Source organism: Micropterus salmoides, unplaced genomic scaffold (genome assembly GCF_014851395.1).
Source record: "Micropterus salmoides isolate LMB-PRFRI ecotype aquatic unplaced genomic scaffold, ASM1485139v1 Ms_hic_scaffold_10, whole genome shotgun sequence".
NCBI classification, from domain to species: domain Eukaryota; kingdom Metazoa; phylum Chordata; class Actinopteri; order Centrarchiformes; family Centrarchidae; genus Micropterus; species Micropterus salmoides.
The window spans coordinates 19272343-19292486 of record NW_024040041.1 but is presented as its reverse complement, the minus strand read 5'-3'; the positions used below and the strand labels follow the sequence as shown (position 1 = coordinate 19292486).

The 20144-nt window shown below is 41.2% G+C and overlaps 2 protein-coding genes across 3 annotated transcripts in view; both read right to left on the bottom strand.

The window, feature by feature from the left end:
* abca3b (ATP-binding cassette, sub-family A (ABC1), member 3b) overlaps positions 1-2686 on the bottom strand; it is a 33637-nt gene extending 30951 nt beyond the window's left edge. The window contains exons 1-2 of the mRNA XM_038700855.1: positions 2413-2686; positions 1255-1344 (exon numbers count right to left, since the gene is read on the bottom strand). Coding sequence (XP_038556783.1) covers positions 1255-1308 — 54 coding nt within the window. The 5' untranslated portion in view covers positions 1309-1344; positions 2413-2686. The remainder of the gene's footprint in view (positions 1-1254; positions 1345-2412) is intronic.
* A 1914-nt stretch (positions 2687-4600) lies between these two features.
* Positions 4601-18664, bottom strand: ccnf (cyclin F). 2 transcript variants are annotated; one of them, XM_038700837.1, is made up of 17 exons: positions 18393-18664; positions 17357-17511; positions 17085-17191; positions 16925-16992; positions 16494-16690; positions 16270-16323; positions 15766-15870; positions 15461-15538; positions 15042-15196; positions 14731-14895; positions 14378-14501; positions 14104-14284; positions 13862-13949; positions 8798-8897; positions 8531-8664; positions 7141-7319; positions 4601-6747 (listed from the first exon to the last, which is right to left on the bottom strand). In XM_038700837.1, the coding sequence occupies exons 1-17, from the start codon at positions 18403-18405 to the stop codon at positions 6323-6325; spliced, it is 2328 nt and encodes a 775-aa protein (XP_038556765.1). In that variant the 5' UTR covers positions 18406-18664; the 3' UTR covers positions 4601-6322. The 2 variants fall into 2 exon arrangements, with proteins under 2 accessions (XP_038556765.1, XP_038556772.1); XM_038700844.1 differs by having other exon boundaries at positions 17357-17508.
* Positions 18665-20144: the final 1480 nt, after the last annotated feature.

The following is a 20144-nucleotide window of genomic DNA, read 5'->3' as shown; positions in this document are numbered from 1 at the left end:
CAAAAAAACAGCACAACCCAGAAGTACAAGATCTTTGCCAAACACTGTTTTTACAGCAGGCTCTTACAGGTCTGAATAACAATGTCCATACTTTGGTTATACAGTTTAAGTGATTATCCTGCGTTTTTTCGTTTATTTTCTGCAGACAAGATGGACAAGCAACACCAAGATGTTCAGTATTTTTCCTGCCTGGCCCTAATGGAGTTTTTGTGGTCTCTACAGCCACAGCGAGTGGATAAAGAGTGATGGAGCAACTACCTCACACCACGCATGCCATACAGCCGACAGCCAGTCCCATTTTCTGAATAGTTGCTGGCAGCACTGAGCAACCATCAACTGATATTAACCCTCGAAAACTATGTAAGCTGCCAATCAGAGCAATACACTAGCACAGTTTAGTGTAAAAATTCTTTGTTATCTTCTATAAAGGGGAGACAGACCCTCAATCTGGTGATATGACTTTCCCACGAACAACACAATAGCACAAGCCTCGACTGAACTTCAATAATAGGACACCTTGTCCTTCTTGGAGATTCTGAGCTGTGATAAGGTGTGTGTAACCTGCATAACATGTTTACCAACATTTGAGGTAGATAAAAAAAAATTGGAAATATGAAGGTGATTACCTAATAGCAGAAAATGTATTTACATGTGTGCATATCTACATTTTATGTATAATACATAAATTGCTCATAACTGTTAACCCCAACAAATCTTTTTTTCATTTTAATTCCTTAGTCTTATTTGTTCTCTATTCTATTGATTGCTTCTTTTGTTTTTTGAATCTTCTCACTTTATGTATGTATTATTATGCACATACAGTATTTGCTTGTGTTTGAAAATCTGATTGGAATGATCCCTGCCTCCTGATATATGTCACAACAAATAAAATAAAGTAATAAAATAACTTAAAAAGGTACAAAAAAATATAGCCATGTAAGGCTAGGAAAAGCATGTGACAGTTACCGACGTGCTGACCTAGCTAGAGCTTGTGAGAGAGCAACAGTGCTGGTATATTACTGGGGTCGACCAGTTTCCACGTAGCTGGCTAACATCATGCATTGTAGAAAACAAAATGTTAAGACAGTTTATTGTATTTATGATGCCCCATAAGCCTGTAACTTAATAAATACTGTCATACGGGCCTCTGCTGTGTAAACACAACTACTTCTGACAATTCACAGCTGCAAACAATGTTAATACCTAATACGGACACACACATGCAGGGTGTAGATTCACCTCCCTCCAACTCACCTGCTGAAGATAGTTTTTCCACAGCAGTAGTCCAAATTGTCGCATGACAGCCATTTTGAACAGCACACAGAACACAGTCCAGTCAGTCTTCTACAGTGGAAAAGAAGATTTTAGTGTCAGGTTTGAGCTAAATGTACAATTTACTCTGTTTGACAACTGGAGGTTTCTTGAAACTTAGTTGTGTTTTCAAAACAGCTTTGAAAAGCAGTGATCACAGTTTCTGTTCAACCATAACTCCAGAAAACAAAAAAAGAGAAGTGACTGGGGATTTAGCAGGATCACAATTTGATTACCATGATTTTTTGTTATGTTCAAAAACCACACACAAAGTCACAAGACCGGGAAAGAGAAATAACTATCTGGTATCATAAAACGAAAGAAGTGATGTCAGTCTGCAAAGGAGTTCAGTTTATAAAAGGCAAATGAGAAAAAGTTTTTTTTAAACAAAACAAACAGGTTGTTGACATTCACATGCGGAACCATTTGGACAAGCCAACGGAGGACTAAAAGATGGTGACAGACACAGACATATTTATGACAATAAATATCAGCTGCTAGCACTATTTCTGACTATTTGTCAGATCAGTAAATATTAACTGTTAAAGCTACAGCAGCCAGGTTTGCCTTATGGGAGTCCAATTTCACAGCACAGCACACGGGTTTAGAAATGTAATAAAACTGGTCTTGCTGGCGCCGTTTGAATATCCACACTAGTGCCATTCATCTCTGAGTAGCTACACCCCTTTCATGATATATCAGGGGGTTAATGAATGTATAATCCGTATAATTGAATTCAGAAGACCATGTGCTACATACTTACAGCGACCATTTCCCTATTAGTATCTTCAAGTAAACAATAAACGAACACGGGCCATTATTGAGGTGAGGGTTTTTCCTCATAGAGTGAAAACCGCCCATGTTCTTCTCCGGTTGGACAAACGGAGCGCTGCGGTGATCCTGATTGGAACAAACGGCCTGCTCGTCAATCCCTAAGGGTTCTGATGAATGCTAATGATGGCGGTGACGGAGAAAGCTAGGTATTTACAAAATACAATGTGCTGACTCACCGACATTATGTCATTTTACACACTCTTAATCAGTAAATGTCTCCACCGATGTGACCTAGTTGTGTTTTATGACACAAATATGTCAAATTACCTCATAAAAGACCAGGTTTCGGCATGTGAACTTCCCGAGCTGTGGTCCCTCTTTCTGGGAAAACAATTCCTCCTTTTTGTCTTAAACCGATGACAAAACCATCCCTGCGGGCCTTCGTCCTTCAACGACACTGTCGAGGCTCGGCTAGCATTAATGAAGCTAAGGATGTCTGCTGCCCGCTCCAGGGTTTCCCCATCCAGTTTACTGCTTTCTAGCGAGGCGATGACATTGCACCAGCCGCTGGATAACAAGCCCGTGAATGCATCGTGAAAAATACAGCGATAACCGTCAACAAAACGCCTCACGTGATCTCGGTGTGTCACGTGATCTCAACAGCTGGGCTGTTTGGGCACAGTTGCTAGAAAACCAAATAAATTCAGCATTATTTGTGTGTTGTAGTTTTAAACATATTTATTTATTATTACAATTTCAAGTGCTAGCAGTACTACTGCCCCTCTACTTTGTTTCAGCCATTACTGTGTTGTAGTCATTTATATGTTGCTCTTAAGAATATTTACCAATTAATATAAATATAATTATAATAAATTAGTATTTATTAATAGTTATATATTTAATATTATAGTGTGAGCTCTGAAATTAAACTTTTTCATCTCCAAGCTGAATCACAAACACACGATGCAGACCTACAGTATGCTATGCTTTTGGCTCATAAGATGCTAGCCCATTTATCCTGGAAAAAAGCTTCCTTTTGTAATGTTGCTTATGTTTCTCATAAAGGTGTACAATAGATAGCTGGCGGATTTGCAAGAGACTGATTTAAACAAGAATGTTCAAAATCGATGCAGCTGACACATCCTGACTTTAGTCTCTATTATCAAGCTTTCAAAATGGTTTGATCTCACAATTCCCATAATGCAACTCAATCGTGTCTTTCAATTTAGCCTCCCTGCTTGGTAAATAACCTCAAGAATGTAAAGCAGCCTTTTTTTTTAGTTAAATGTGAATTCTCTGGGTTATTTTCTTAGACTTCAGAAAACTACCTCCAGAGCTGCAGAAGACATTATACAACTTTTTTTCTCCACTGGCTGTCAAAGGGTGAGCGGTAGCCTACTCCTCATTATAAGTAAAGTGAACTTGTGTGAAATCAGTGAGTGCCCCTGTAGCTACTTCTTGAGGGAACTGTGGACCTCTCCCCTGCAATTTTCCTGGAAATGTGAGCCTTTAAGCAAACCTGGGAAAAGATTTCAAGAAAATTTCACACATTGATTTAGGCTGATTCCAGTATTTTTTAGACCCAGTATTTTCCAACACATTCGTGATTCGTAATGACAACTCATTATCTCCTGATTAAAAAAAATAATAATAACAAAACAACAAAATAAACAAGTTGTTGACATCCACATGCTGAACCAGTTGGACAAGCCATTGGAGGACTAAAAGATGGTGACAGACACAGACATCTTTATGACAATAAATATCAGCTGCTAGCACTATTTGAAAGCCGTACTCCCATGCTGTAGCTTCAACCATTATTCTGCTCTGTAGAGAGCCATGTGGCTGCATGACTGTGGTAGGACAAAGCACTAGCAGACTTGGGACTGCCCAACTGACCAACTGCTTTTTAACAGAACATGAATGCAAAAATAATAAATAAGTAGCCAAGTGGTGCGATGGATGTATCCAAATGTAGCAGAGTAAAAGTGATGATTTTTCTCTTAAAATCAACTCAAGTGAAAGTATGATGCATTAAAACTACTCTGAAAAAAGTTATTTGAGTACATGGAATGGAGTAAATGTAACTCGTTACTACCCACCTCTGGAAATAAAAGGGTACTTCTTTATTTTCCAGTCTCCTAAAAACCAAATCATTTGCTAGAAAGCTACCTCAAAATGACTGTAATCAAGTTCTACTTATAAAGACAAAGTTTAGAGACAGGTATTTTAAATCATTTAGTAGGCTTTGGTGAGTTTATAAGCAGTTCTTGAATTTGGCTCAAATGATGGCTCTACTCACAAAAAACCTTTATAAAATATATATATAGCATCTAATTCTGAATTTCTAGTCTTTTTTTGTGGGGTTTGGTTGTTGGACTTCTATTCATGACCTCAGTATTTTTTCTATGGGTACCATATGGCCCTGCCTAAGAGTGCCACCTAGTTTTGATGAGCTTTTAAACACAGCTTAAGCTTTACTTTTTCCCCTCTTAGCCCAAACACCAATACTGTCTACAAATGACTTTCAGCTAGCCCATTTATTGTTGCCATATGTGAATTATTTTCTCTTTAAGTTGATTATGATTCTTCACTTTGTTGATGACCGTAAACAAAGTAAAATATCAAATTTCCATCACAACTTCAAGAAAAACAGCTTAAGAACAATACAGCACTCTGTAATAAGCCCATCGATTCAAGAAATCAGGGAACAAAACCTTTGAGCGAATATCAATTAAACTGTGTACATGAAAAATCCTCGAAAGAAAACTTGCATGATGGCTTGTTTTAGTTGAACTACATAATAACATAATGACATCCCAGGTCTATTGAGAAAACACTGTACTGTAGAAAAAAAAGTTTCACAAAGAAAACTGCCGTTTTGGAATGAAGCAAAAACAATTTAAAATAGTGGCATGTTCTTTGTTTTTCTCCATTTATACATATAGTACTATGTACATTTATAACACACAGGAGATAACCAGTCTGGCGTAACAGTTTAAAATGTATTTACAGTCAGTCACAATCATTTAGACATTGTGTACTCAGTGTCCTATGAGGCATACATACAGTACTTCCAAAACCCCATCAAGTAATATTTTTCCTTTAGTGTCTAAACTTCCCTATCGCTCTAAGGAGGCAACACAGATCCATTCAAAAATACTTTAGTATTGATTGTTCAAGCATGAATATGGACACATTGCAATGAACGGTGTTCCTTCTGTGATCATGAAAGTGCTAGACCTAATTCAGGTGGGAAGGAAAGTGAGTAAAGTACAACCTATCAGGATGTTACGAGTTTCATGGCGCATCGATTGCCTCGTTATATTTGAGCACTACACATCTGGATGATAAGCTGAGGTTTGTACCATACTCATCCAGATGGTGGTTCTTGGTCAGTATCAACACACCTTATTGAACAGTGTCAATATCTCAACAGTTCCTGGAGGGGATTGGTGTGCTATAGGTGTTTGAAGTAATATTGATAAGCACAACTGGTGGATACGTACAAGATGAGAAGATATAGACTAATAAAATTTCACAGCTGTTTCTATTTAAGTAGATGCCCCTGAAAACACAAATGTCATCGCCACAGTACCTTTGGCAAACATTCAGAGAACTAAAGGACAAAACTGAATGAGGAATTCATACAATCATATTTTTTCAGGCTTCAGATGCAGACCTTTTCATCAACTAGATGACCGTCACCTATTGATGACATTCACCAAATACAAGAGATTCTTGTAGACTCAGTGCATATCAGAAACTATGATAACCAAGACAATAAAAACACAGCTATGTTTAAAGTTTTTCCCCACAATATGATCTTAACAATGAACACTTTTCCCCCCTTCCAAAACAAGTTCATGAGGTTTACAACTATCTAACGTGATCTGAGAGAGGTTGTTGTAGAAGGCTGTAAAAACAGAAATGGTACCAGGGTCCTGAGGAAAGTGATGTTCCAGTGGTTTCAGAGCTGACAGCGAGTTATTGGTTTTAGGGGAGGTATTTTATTGCGGCATGCCTGTAAACATGTAAATGAAATGTAATGTAATAAGAAAGGCAAGTTTTTAGGCAACTCATTTTTATATATGTTTTTCTTTACTCTCCTCAAGCTCAAAGTCTCTTGATCTTTTGGCAATTGATGGATCAGTGCAGACTGACAGGAGTGGGGAACAGCACCAAGAGCAAATTGCTGGAGGACAATAACTGAGCAGGTTGGTCGAACAACCCCCGTCTATAGGCTCAGAAACCCTGCATTGTCTCCTCCGCCTTCCTCCTCTTCTCTTCCCACCTCACCTCCACTATGAGCTGCCGAGTTTTTCCTTTTCACTTGTCTGCTGGAGGTGCCCCGGGGCCTCTGCATGGGCACCAAAAGACGGAAGCCTGGCTGGGCATTGGCGGAGGCTGCTCTCAGGGAAGTGGTAATTGTCTTGAATGTGCAAGGCATGAGGGAGGAGGAGCATGTGGATGAGGGGCTGGCACTTTGGACGGAGGAGTATCCTGAACTGTGAAGGTCTGTAGAGAAGGAAAGCGGTTCCTGGCCTTCCCCCTCTCTTTCAGCTTCACAGAAGCTGTCCTCATCGCTGGACAGGGCTCTGCAGTGCTCTAGTCTTTTGTCTTCATCAGTCAGCAGGTGCAGTTTGATGGACATCATAGAAGCTATTGAAAGAGAGGAGTCGTCAAGAGTTTAAAACAGTGAATAATTTTGAGCAAAGTTTACACAAACTGCAAACCCCAACACACTCTGTGCAGCTACCATCATCAATCTTCATTTGTCCATGACAGTAAGCCTGCATAATATGGAGGCCTAAATGTATGTGCTGGTTCATTACGCTGAATATTGCAGTTGCTGAGTCATCTCTAATGGCATAATCTCTTACTGGACGACTGAGTCATGCATTATTCTTATTTTATTTATATATACATATACATACACACACACACACACACACACTTTTTTTTTTCCTATGCTCTAGAGAAAAGAACTATGCTCTGGAGAAGAGAACAGCTTTGAGACAGCACAATAAACGAGCCCAGCCACTTATCACTCACAATCACCATCTTTCTCTCCCTCGCTCTCCTCCTCCTGGTCGCCCTCATAACCGGAACAGGAAGTGTCTAGGCTCCAGTCCAGGATGTCGCCCAGCAGCGTCTCCTCCTGATTAGACAGCTCTGCCGTGGGCGTGGCCACAAAGCTGGCTCTGTGGGCCTGGATGGCGTCATCGCGTCTCCTTGGGGAGAAAACGGAGAAGGCAGCGTGTTACAGTGAGTCACCGGAGCATCTCACAGATGGCACAGACAAACACCTTCTGGACAAGACGGTTCACAAACAAGTAGCGAGGCAGGGGCACTGGTCATTTGGCTGTCAGTGAGTAGTTCCGCATAACTGAATTCTTCGCATGGCTTTTAAATACTAGGTTATATTGATTTTCTGTACAATACTGTACTAGGATATGAGCCATCTGAAATGTCAGCTTTTCAGATTTAGTAACTTTCACTATGTCTTTTCCTGGTCTTACATGCTGCCAACAGTCAACCGTTTTTCTAAAGTCATGTGACTATTCATGCCGGGTGCAATGAGCAGTGAACATCTCTACCCGTTTGTTATTGCAGATGTCAGACTGTGTCACCTACGCCTAGACTCATTACTGCAGGATAGCACCAAAAACCATGTCCCTGTAAGATGTTGGGCCAACAGGAGCCTGTGGACCATCTTCATCATTCCTTGATTCTACGTCTCTGAAACACCACTGATAATTTGGTTCAAAATCCTCCATAGGTGTTTCACTGGATTCAGATCTGATGATTGCGAGGGCCTTAGCGTATGGCTCCATCATTTTCACAATGAAAACCATTCAATGACATTTTGTGTCCTCTAAGGAAGCAACTGTTATGTTTATTAAGGTTTAAAGGTTTGCTGCAGCTGTGTGATGAGACGGTGTGAATCCTCATGTTCTATTGTTGTTCATGCTGCTATTTGCACATGTGAAATTATTAAACCCCATCTTATGAAAACTCTTTGATTTTAATGGATCACAGAAACAGCCATTCAAAAACCTCTTGTCTGTTAATGTTCAGTTAAGGAGAACCAACTTAGGTAACTGAAATGCCTGAATACATTTAATATTTAATGAACATATTGGATTAAACCATAAAACAGTTGGTTGACCCAATGGCCCAGTGAACATTAGAAAACCATGCAAGCCCAGTAAGCTTGCTTGCTCACAGCCGCACTATGTCATAGAAAAAAGAAGATTCTAATGAGGCTCATAAAATGTTTGAGGCCAGCAGGTTGTGTTGCATTATGTACCACACTGCGCAAATGTTCACAGTTGTCCACCAACGCATGACATAAAGCCATGTACTTTTTTACTTTTTTATAAATATCACCCAAGCCCTAATGTGTTGTAATGGGGAACTTAAGTGTTGGTAACTGGCTTACCGCTTGTTGGTGCTGGATGGAGAAGCAAGGAAGGTGTGGATGTCTGCTGGCTGACCAGTTGGACTGGGAGGCTCCATCTGAGGCTCCACCTCAGGAATCTCCAAGATCTGACACAGCTCTTTAAAGTCCATCACCTTGAAGAGGCCATGAAATAATATCAGTGAACAGTTTCAGAGAACCAGTTAGAGACATCTTTTGCTACAATTTAAAATTCCAGTAAAGAGAAGACTTTGCCGATTGCTGCAATGAAAAGTAAAAATAAATTACCTTTTCTTTGCTGATGTACTGGTAGGCCTCATCTTCAAACCGTTGCTTGACGCCAGTAAGAGACACATGCCTGTAATCTTTGGGAACATCTTGACTGAAACTGAGGGGAGACAGAGCGGGGGAGGTGGCAGAGACAAGAAAAATGAGTTAGATCCACTTTGCTTGCTGCATCTCTATAATCAGCTCTTGGGGACAAATCTTGTTACTTGTCCATTTGAGAATTACAGTTTGTCGATACGATGCTCACCTATCAAAGTGACTCACCCTGAGGCATGTTTCTGTGAGTCAGTAGGTGATTCACTGATTCCCCCCACACCCCCTCAGATGTTCTAAACAATCTTATACCAAATAATGTGGCTATATGAACATGCTGAAAACCACCAGACACAGCAGTCAATTCTTGTTATCTGTGTTTCTGCTTTGAGCATATAGGCTTTGAAAAGTGGCTGTACAGTAAATTAATGGAATAAACCGATAAATTGAATTAATAAACAATACTGTTTTTATACAAGTCTGGAGAATTTGTTTTTGTTCTTTAGTCATCTCCATAATGGACAACCCTGAGTCGATGAGTTTTTAGTTCAATCTACTTTAGCCGCGTTTCAACCAAATTAACTATACCCTGGAACTAGGAACCCTAGTACTTTCTGAAGGGACAGGTACGTTGGAGGGAGGGGCTTGCCTTGCAGTGAATTTCTGAATGGGCGAGTATGTCGGCTGTTTTTATTTATTTATTTTTAAAACTACTGCCCCCTCTTTTCCACCTCTGTTTGCAAACCAATCAATAGTCAAAACAGTCAAATAGCGCGCGCGCGCACGCACACACACACCCACACACACACACACACACACACACACACACACACACCCACACCCACACACACACACCTCGTCAGTGTCCATTAAATGTATTTCTCGGAGATAGCAGCCAGCGTGCAGTGGTGTTTATAGCAAACAGTTGATGGAGTTGCGCTAAATACTGGATCCGAAGTTGTTGTTTTAAGTTATCAGTATGGAAGTTTTTATAAAGAGCCGAAGTCTCCTCTTCTCCAAAACAAGCGGAACAGCTGATCACACCAGGTAATAAAGCTTGTTAAACACCACATTCCTCTGGCGCTCAGGCGACACAGACGTGAGTCTGGCAATCGCTTCGTACGGCGTACAGGACTACAGCCTGGTTCATTTGCCAAATCTTCGCAGGTGTTTTGACCACGGTGAAAACGCACATAACAATGGGCTGAAGGAATCTTTTAGTTCCTTGAAAAGAGATCCGGGGACTTTAGTCGAAACGCGTCTTTTCACTGAGTTAAGCTTGGGCATGCTGAATAAAGAAAAAAAAGCCACCATCAATGGAGTTTAACGACTAAAATTCACCATGACAAAAGGGCAGATCTTCCATTTTAATCCAGTGGACTTCCAATGCATGTATATATGCGTACTGTGCACATTTGTCTTTAAAGAGAGTCTGAGTGAGCCAGGGAAAGTGTCAAAAACTTAACACAATAACATTTTATTCAGTGTTGTCTGTTAATTCATCGGGCCTTCATATTTAGGAAATTTAGGATCCAATTCAAGATCTTCATCTATACAAGGCGCTAAATAATCTTGCTCTAGAGTATTTAAGTGAACTGCTTATTTAGCCTTATAACTCTGCTAGGCCCCACAGGTCCCCCGAGCAAAGCCTGCTAGTTATATCTTGTTCTAAACTAAAAACACAAGGATTTGCTTTCGTGGGTCCCAGGCTGTAAAACAGTCTCCCTCTTGGTGTCAGGTGAGCAAAGTCCCTGGAGTGTTTTAAGTCACAGCTGAAGACTTATCCTTTTCTGTACATGAGTCATCATGTCTAATTTTGATTTGTGACGCCTTGAACCGTTTTTGTATTTATTGTGTTACCTTCCATCCCTCTGTAAAGCACTTTTTAAAACAAAGGTTAAAGTGCCATATAAATAAAATTTTACTTAACCAGACTTTCCTTACTGGGTGCTAAAGTGGTGGAATCTGGCTAATCTGGAAATACACTGCTCAACAAAATAGAGGGAACACTAAAATAACACATCCCAGATCTGAATAAATGAAATAATCTCATTAAATACTCCTTTCTTTACATAGTTGAATGCTGACCACAAAATCACACAAAAATTATCAATGGAAATCAAATTTATCAACCCATGGAGGTCTGGATTTGGAGTCGCACTCAAAATCAAAGTGGAAAACACTACAGGCCAATCCAACTTTGATGTAATGTCCTTAAAACAAGTCAAAATGAGGCTCAGTGGTGTGTGTGGCCTCCACGTGCCTGTATGACCTCCCTACAACGCCTGGGCATGCTCCTGATGAGGTGGCGGATGGTCTCCTGAAGGATCTCCTCCCAGACCTGGACTAAAGCATCCGCCAACTCCTGGACAGTCTGTGGTCAGTCCATAGCATCAATGCCTTCCTCTTGCAGGAACTGCTGACACACTCCAGACACAGGAGGTCTAGCATTGTCTTGCATTAGGAGGAACCCAGGGCCAACCGCACCAGCATATGGTTCGCCAGTGGCGAATTTGCCAATCTTGGTGTTCTCTTGCAAATGCCAAACGTCCTGCACGGTGTTGGGCTGTAAGCACAACCCCCACCTGTGGACGTCGGGCCCTCATACCACCTTCATGGAGTCTGCTTCTGATCGTTTGAGCAGACACATGCACATTTGTGGCCTCCTGGAGGTCATTTTGCAGGGCTCTGGCAGTGCTCCTCCTGCTCCTCCTTGCACAAATGCGGAGGTAGCGGTCCTGCTGCTGGGTTGTTGCCCTCCTACGGCCTCCTCCACGTCTCCTGATGTACTGGCCTGTCTCCTGGTAGCGCCTCCATGCTCTGGACACTACGCTGACAGACACAGCAAACCTTCTTGCCACAGCTCGCATTGATGTGCCATCCTGGATGAGCTGCACTACCTGAGCCACTTGTGTGGCTTGTAGACTCCGTCTCATGCTACCACTAGAGTGAAAGCACCGCCAGCATTTAAAAGTGACCAAAACATCAGCCAGGAAGCATAGGAACTGAGAAGTGGTCTGTGGTCACCACCTGCAGAACCACTCCTTTACTGGGGTGTCTTGCTAATTGCCTATAATTTCCACCTGTTGTCTATTCCATTTGCACAACAGCATGTGAAATAGAAAGCAACACTGACTGACGATCAAAGAGGACAGTCTGATTTCACAGGAGTGTGACTGACTTGGAGTTACATTGTGTTGTTTAAGTGTTCCCTTTATTTTTTGAGCAGTGTATATTTGCTCCTCTTTAATCTGACTAGGACAAAACACATAGCCCAGAAACTAAAGATGGAAAATATAGTTTAGAAATTAACACACACACACACACACACACACACACATAACTGACAGGCATAAAAACAGTAAATTTAGGTAGTCCTGAGTATCAAACTAATACCAGGATTTAGACTAACATATAGTAAACATCCACTAACTAATGCGCTTCAATATCTGCTTTGACGAGGAGGGAATCAATAGCCATGTTTCAATCTAATTGTCATGCAAATTTTAAGTAGACCATTGAAATGTTGCAAAAAAAAAGTAAATGTAATTTCTGTGCGTTTCCATTTGCTAGTTTGGAGCGAATAAACCAGGCTACTACAGGTGTAGTTCTGTCAGTAGTTGACGTTACACATGGCTGTAATGAAGATGTATGGGTTCTGAACAAGAAACAAAAGTGTTTCCATCTCCCATTTACTGCATTAACAGTATTTCGACAAAGGCAAAAACCACCTCAAGCAAGCGTAAAAACGTTTCTGCGAAATTAAGGATTTTTTTGAATTTTGCCGTTTCCATCAACTTTTTCTAATGAGATACTGCAAAATGCGCATATAAAAAATGTCTGGAAGTTGGCTAATGAGGAAATGAAACAGTGTTTCAAGCTCTGTTGGAGATAGAATCAAAACTCAGGGTTTACTGAAGAGAACCAGCCAGTGAGCAGGTTAGGTTCACAGTCAGCTACCATAGTAAGTGACCCGCAGTAGGGCGCTTACACACCTGTACTTCGGTTCATTTGGTCCGGACCAAGTGAAAAAAAAATTATACACTGTTGTATTTTAGTTTTGGTCCGGTTCATGTTCACAGTTTTACAAACGAACCAAGCAAAGTAACCATGACATTACACAGACTTACATGTAGCTTGTTGATTGGACAGCTTTGGCGATTGTCATCCTGCATCATCAGGACCCATATGGGGAATTCAAACTCTGGTGACTGACAGAAGTTTATGCAGCACTTTAATGCTTCTGATCTGTATCGCCAAGAGTTGTTTAAGTAATTTATTACAAGCATGAATGGTAGCCCAATGTTAGACCAGAACTGAAATGCAGAAACAGTGCATCATTTTTTTCCACTTGGTCTGGACCAAATGAACCGAACTACAGGTGTGAAAGCACCCTAAGTTACCCCTCTTTCTGGACCTGAAGACCCAGAGTTTCCCCTCATCTCAGGGTTAACAAACTGAGTTTTCACAAAACCCGCTTTCTACAGAGGTATGTTTGGTCTAACGTCATTTGGAGAAAATGTATATTATACTGTGCTCAAGACTAGACATCACATTTAGAAACTGAACAAATATGCAAGCTGGATAATGCTATGGTTTAGTGAGAACTGTGCTGCCTACGAGTGACCGACTGAGGAACCTATTTCATTGGCTATCATGGCTATTCAAACACATAGCCACAGCAGGGCAGGTGTCAAAGAAATTGTACCCATTTCAAAAGGATGAAATGTCCAGAGCTTCTCTTTTGGTATTATTATTTTTTTTTTTAAATATATAAACTCAGGGATACTTGAGTGTGCTTAGGTCACAACTATGATGCTCTCCCTCTCCCAAGGTCATGAGAACATCAGTGCTATTTTTATTAGAACTGATCTCTTCACTAACTACGTAAAAAGAAAGGGCTTGAGTATGCTCTGTTCTGCAGACACACAGGGCTGTCTGTGTCTGAATGTGACCTGGCAGCAGGAGGAGGAGGAGAGAAATGAATTGCTTGGCTACCAATCCAGTCAGAACACACACTGAGACACTCACCACTTGACATAGAGCAGCACAGAAAGGGAGACGAGGTCTTGCTTGGAGAAGCCGGTGTAGTCAACTAACTGGCTGGGCCAGAGGGGAGCTGCAGAGAGGGACAGCAAAGGCATAAATCAAGGTGAATATAAACTTAACACTCAACTAAAGCTGTAAATTCTTCTTGTTTGATAAGATTTGTTTTATGTGCAGGTGCAATGGTGATATTCAAACTGGCGTGATGTTCCAGTGTGTGTTATTACCATAGTGATGTAGTGCTCGCGTAAGTAGCAGTGCAGCGCAGGCCAGTTTGGCAGGTGGTGGCGTGGAGAGAGCAGAGTAGAGCAGCGATAGCTCACAGATGTAGCTGAACAGGTGAGTGGTCCGCCTCTCCAGAGGGAGCAGAGACAGCAGCACCTCCCCGTAGTCCAGCAGGGTTGGACTCTGTGTGTGTGTGGGGGGGGGGGGGGGGGGCGCGCGTCAGTCACTTCAGCACTTAAATACTCTACACGACATAAGAATATTTGTTGTGCTCACCCTGATCTTTCCCTCCAGCACAGAGACAACCTCTCCCATCATTCGAACCAGGTCCTCATATTTGTAGGTGTTGTCTGTGAGCCAGACAGCTTCACGTATGGTCAGGATTTCTTTACTGATATAGCTGAAAAGGTTCAAAAAGAAAAGCATCTTACTCTATAACTAAACTGTATTCATTCAAAACAAAATACAAATGGATGATTAAATGTACCCTCAAACACAATATAAAATTCAATCATAAAACATTTTAAACCCCAAAGAGAGTCTCTCTCTCTCTCTCTCTCTCTCTCTCTCTCAAAAAAATAATCAAAACATATGAACATTTCAGAGAATAAGCATGTCTGCATTCTCACCGTGTACAAACTACCATGCAGGCGATTCCCAATAACTGGAGGCGAGCTTTGGGGACAGAGCGCAGAGCCAGGTAGCGATCTACACAACCCACTGTTACATGCAGCGTCAGGCTGGAGAAATCCTTCATGGTGGTCACCTCCACAAGCCAGTCCACCAAGATATACCTGGAGAGACAAAAAGAGAGGGAGACATGTAAGAAGAACATTTAAAAAGAGATAAATCACAATTAGTCGAACAGGAACATTTAATTGTCTAGAAAGATTAATCCGTATGCCAGTAATATCATGGTAGAGTTTCTGTTCCTGTCTACCTCATGGTGTCCTTGATGCCCCGTCTGAGGATACCCTGAGTGCAGTGTTGTGATGGTGGGTTAGAGGAGCTGAAGAGCTGAGCCACCAAGTCAGAGCAGGCCTTTGACTCCAAACCCAGAGGATTCCCACTGCTGCACACTTTGGCCAGGGAGAGCTGAGGAAAGAAAAGGCAACATGTTAAATATACATATTTCACAATGGCTTGACAGCATGTTGAATTGGGTCATGCTGAAAAGACAACAATATGTTGAAGTTGTGAAGTAGTTTGCTGCGGTAATTACAGAGCATTAGTCATTTTTGTGATTCTGTGGTGCAGCTTGGGCAAAGCTTGAAAATACACAAAAACACAGTAAAATCAACTGCTGCATCAATATAATGGTAATTGTCTGCGTTGAAACACACACACACACACACACACCTGTGCCTCCCAGCATCCTTTACCAGCATAGTCCCTCAGCGTTCGGACACACTGGAGGTACCTGCCTGGATCTGCCATCTGAAATAAAAAAAATAATAAAAAAAATAAAACTTTTAAACTGTCAATTTAGTTCATCTTTTGTTTTTTTTTTAAATCATTTTGAGTGCATATCTGTACTAAACTATGAACAAATATTTTGTTGTTCAAGTTGGACAAGGAGAAACTGTTCAGCAGCCTAAATCAATAAGACCAACGTATCCAAGAACAACGCAGATTAGCAAACTGAAAGAGAGATTGAAACTCACAGCTGCTTTCCTGTTGTGCTCCCACAACAGGTAGGAGCTCTGTAGACAGCCAGCCTGTGACGACTCCTCCAGCATAGATATGGCATCCTGGCGTCTTTCATTCTCCTGGAAAAAGTTTACGATTACAGATGTGAATGACAGATCTTACCAAGCAAACTGACAAAATGTTCTGTTCCTAGATCAACAAAGTAATCATACATTGTCTTGTCTTATGTGTCATGATTCGAACAACCCTATGTAACCAATGACGTGAAATCATTTGTCACACTATTAAATAACAAGGCACCACCAGGGCTATGAGTAAGAATAATCAACAGGGAGTTTAAGGCAATAGCTGTGATATGTTAAGAAACCAACAAACAATTATCCCATCTGTGCTGTTAATGACTAGTCGGACAGCCCCCCCGCCCTTGACAGTAGCACAAAGCTAAACACTTTTATTAGAGGCTAATAGAAACTGGGCTCACCACACCCAGAAACATTCAGTCTCACTTTTACACTCACTTCAAACAGCTGCAAAACTCTGGCCAAACAGTGCAACAAGGGCCCTCTCTTCTCCTGTAGGGGAAAGAGGACAAAATAAATTGATACTTGCACACACTAATATTATCAGCTCTGATAAATTATTGACACAAGCTAAAAATGAATGCAGCTTAATTTCCCACCAAGGTTGGTTAAAAAGTAAGCACATTTAGCCACCATCTAGAAATGGCAGTGGCAAAACCTACCACATTGTTGTCACACTCAGCCTTGAGGCGGTCGAACACCACAGCCTTGCAGCAACTGCCGGTGGGCGACCATGGTGGACGGATGAACACCCAGATGAAGGGATACGCCGCAGGAGAGCGCAGGCTCTCTGCCAGGCTAAAGAAGTGGGAGGCCTTGCGACCACATACATCCGCTCGCCCCTCATCACTCAACAACGCTGGTGGAGAGAAACAAGGCACAAGTGAAGAGCTGTAATCACTTGAAACTCATCAAGAGGGTTTTACGTCCCCCGATTTCATTTGATCTTTACTTAACCAGGATGATCTTGTAAGATAGATGGTATATGTATTAACATAGGTCCAACAAATATTAAGTAAAAGGAGGAAAAACATAAATGCTAAGCCTATTCTCAATGAATGGTTGAATTAGAGAGTTATGGGGTTTAACTTACGTCCTTCATTGTACAAATACGCAATCCCTAGCTTCACAGCAGCTTCAAAATTCCCCTTCTCAGCAGCTCTGAAAGAAGAGAGATGTTTCAGGTATAAGCCCATAAAAAAGAAAAACAATACATTAGTGAGATTTTTTTTCCTTGACAGAAATGACCATACCTTTCAAATAGCCATAAGGTATTGGGGGATGGCCAAGTATCTCTGAAACTGACCCTGGCCCATACACTGGAGTGGTTGTCAACAATGTCCCGCAGCTGGGAGTGGACCTATGAGAGATGTCAAGACAATTGATCCCTCAACAAAAGAGACATCTGACCTACCAAATCAGGTGGTCACAAGATGCCAGAGCCAGACCAAATCTGGGATGGCATGGCACATACATGCAAGAGGTTTTGTGGTGGTGTTACAGTGTGTATAGAATGTTTACTCACTGCTCTGACAGACAACAGGTCCTCAGCAGAGAGGCACTGGAGCACACAAAGGAGGACCTCCTCAGGTAGAGACAGCAAGGTTAGGGCTGGAGTTCGCTTACGGACCCGCTTCCGTGATGGAACTGAGTAGCATTTTGAACAATGGCAGTGGACTACTGGAAGAAAAAATAAAAAGTGTATTAGACAATTCATACATTTTAACAAGCACTGTCCCATTCTTTACTTTTTTTTTACCATGGTTCCCATATTCAGTGCAAGAAACAGCATAGTAGTAGACACATTTGAAGTGCACACGTACATACACACACCAAATCACCCAAAAGCATTTCACATCTTAGTGCAGGGCTCACAAACTAATTCTCACATTAATGTTAAACTAATATTTGCACTTCATTTAAAGCAGACCAGTGGCTGGTTAATATGTTAGCTGGTAAGTTACACCAATTTAAAAGTTATGGCTGCACAGTCAAAACTCCTTACGTAAGGCGTCTCCGGGTGGTCTAGTCAAACCCCCTGTTTCAATGTGAACATATTTAAATAAAAGACGATTACCTTAAAAGTACTAAAATAAGCATAACTACAACCTCATATAATGGAATAACTGTAAGCATTAACGACAATGAATTGTGCATCGGACAGGGAGAGTCGAACCAAGTGAGCGCCGAAATTTCCCTCCCGAGGTTCAAATTAAGTTTCAACTTAACGACTAGTTAGGTTTCATAAAGCTTAACATTGTATTATAGTTTTTAAATTACCACAAACGCGTTAAAATTCCAGGAGGAGGCACATTTTCAACAAATATTGCCAGCATTAACCCATTTGAAACTAACAGTAATTTACAGGAAGAATCTATGGCTAACGTTACCCCACTGGTTAACGTTTGAGTTGGCTAAGACTCAGAGCTAGTTACCACTGTTAGCTCTGTAAAATTGCAAGAATTTAACACACATTCACAAACACTCACCATACATTAAGCAATCACCATATTTCTGGTAGTAAGCGCTCGTTGAATTTAACTTAAGTTAACGTTACTTACCGCCTGCTTTCATTGCAAGTGCAGTGTCTCTCCTCTAATAGCGATGCCTTTAAGTTAGCTAAGAACTCTGAGCAGCGATTTAAATGTTGCGGCAAACTAGCTAATATGTTTCACACATATGAACTCTACAGACTACTTCACCACAAAATAAGATATACAGTGTTACAATACTGCTCGCTGCCTCTGTTGTACTGTAGTAACTTAGTTGACTAATATCTTAACAAGATCTTAACTCTTGCCTGAATTCAAATTCAAGCACGCGTCCTCACTTATTGAATCCGCCCCAAAGCTACTCTAGGACCGCCCGCGCTCACCGTTTAAACTCCACATTCAATCTGATTGGCCGTTTGTGGTAACGCCCATCTACACCATAGTAGGCCTTTGATTGGCCAGCGTGATGAACGGCAGCACCACGATTGGCCGGATTTTTATAAACTGTGAAATATCACAAGATCATTGGACAATGTCACGCATTTTCGAAGTACGCGCTCGCCAGTGAACGTATATGATTGGTTGACCTGATTATGAAGATGGTCCACAGTCCCACCTACTTACCGTATGTTGTGGGAAATGTAGTTGAGCACAAAATGCCGTTTAAAGGTACCGTGTTTAAAGGGACAGAGCAAAAGTCAAATGCAGAGTCAATTATGTACGCCAGTACCGGATTATTTCCAACAACAAGAAGAGTATTGCTTTATACACCGGGTTCTTGTGATACATTTATACTTAAAACTGTTATGTCTTGAATCTGTCCACTTGACGTTAGTATCCTCAGTTATAGTTCTTGCTCTGGGAGGAACTGAGGATGAAATGTATGACTCCTATAAAATTTAGACAAGAAATATACATTTTTTAAATGACTGTCAGGGATTCCTTTTGCATCATTTATAGCTCAATTGTAAATAAATTACTTGTAGGATAGGATAGGTAAATTTATTGTCACAATATAACAGGTTATACAGTGAAAGTGAGCTTTGTAACTCCCTTCTGCTATATAGCAGACAATATACATTAATACAGAAGCAATTATAAAAATGGTAAACAGAAATGAACTATCATCACTGGAGCAGTGCTGAGGATGAATTAGTTTAAGTTTAAGAGTCTGATAGTTTGGGGGGAAAAGCTGCTCTGCAGTCTGGTGGTGTGGCAGCAGAAACTTCTACATCTCTTCCCAGAAGGCAGCAGGGTGAACAGGCTGTGGCTGGGTGGGTACTGTCCTTTAGTATCCGTTGGGCTCTGCTTAGGCACCTCACCCCACCGATATCACTGATGCTTGGGAGATGGGTACCAATGATCTTCTGAGCAGTTTTAATCCCCCGCTACAGAGCCCCCCGGGTCCTGGGCTGTGCACATCCCAGTTTGTGATGTTTCCAGTAAGAATGCTTTCTATTGCTCCTCTGTGACAGCTGACAAGAACTTGTCATGGGCATTTGGCTTTTTTTAAGCTTCCTCGAGAAATACAGGCGTTCTTCACCAGTATTGTATTTACTTAGCTTTAATCTGAATTCATTACACCTATGTGTGATTGAAAGTTATTAGCTCCAAAATCTTAACATAACAAACGTGGGCTCCATTTAAATATATATACATAGTGTTAGTAATACACTTGCCTTGCAGATAGAGAAATATCTGTATTGGCTATAGAAAATCGTTATATCATGCCAAATACAAATTAACATTTGCAGACTGAGCCACGAGACATAGAAGCAGGGAAGTGAATATTCAATCCCTGTGATGCTGGTAGGATTATAG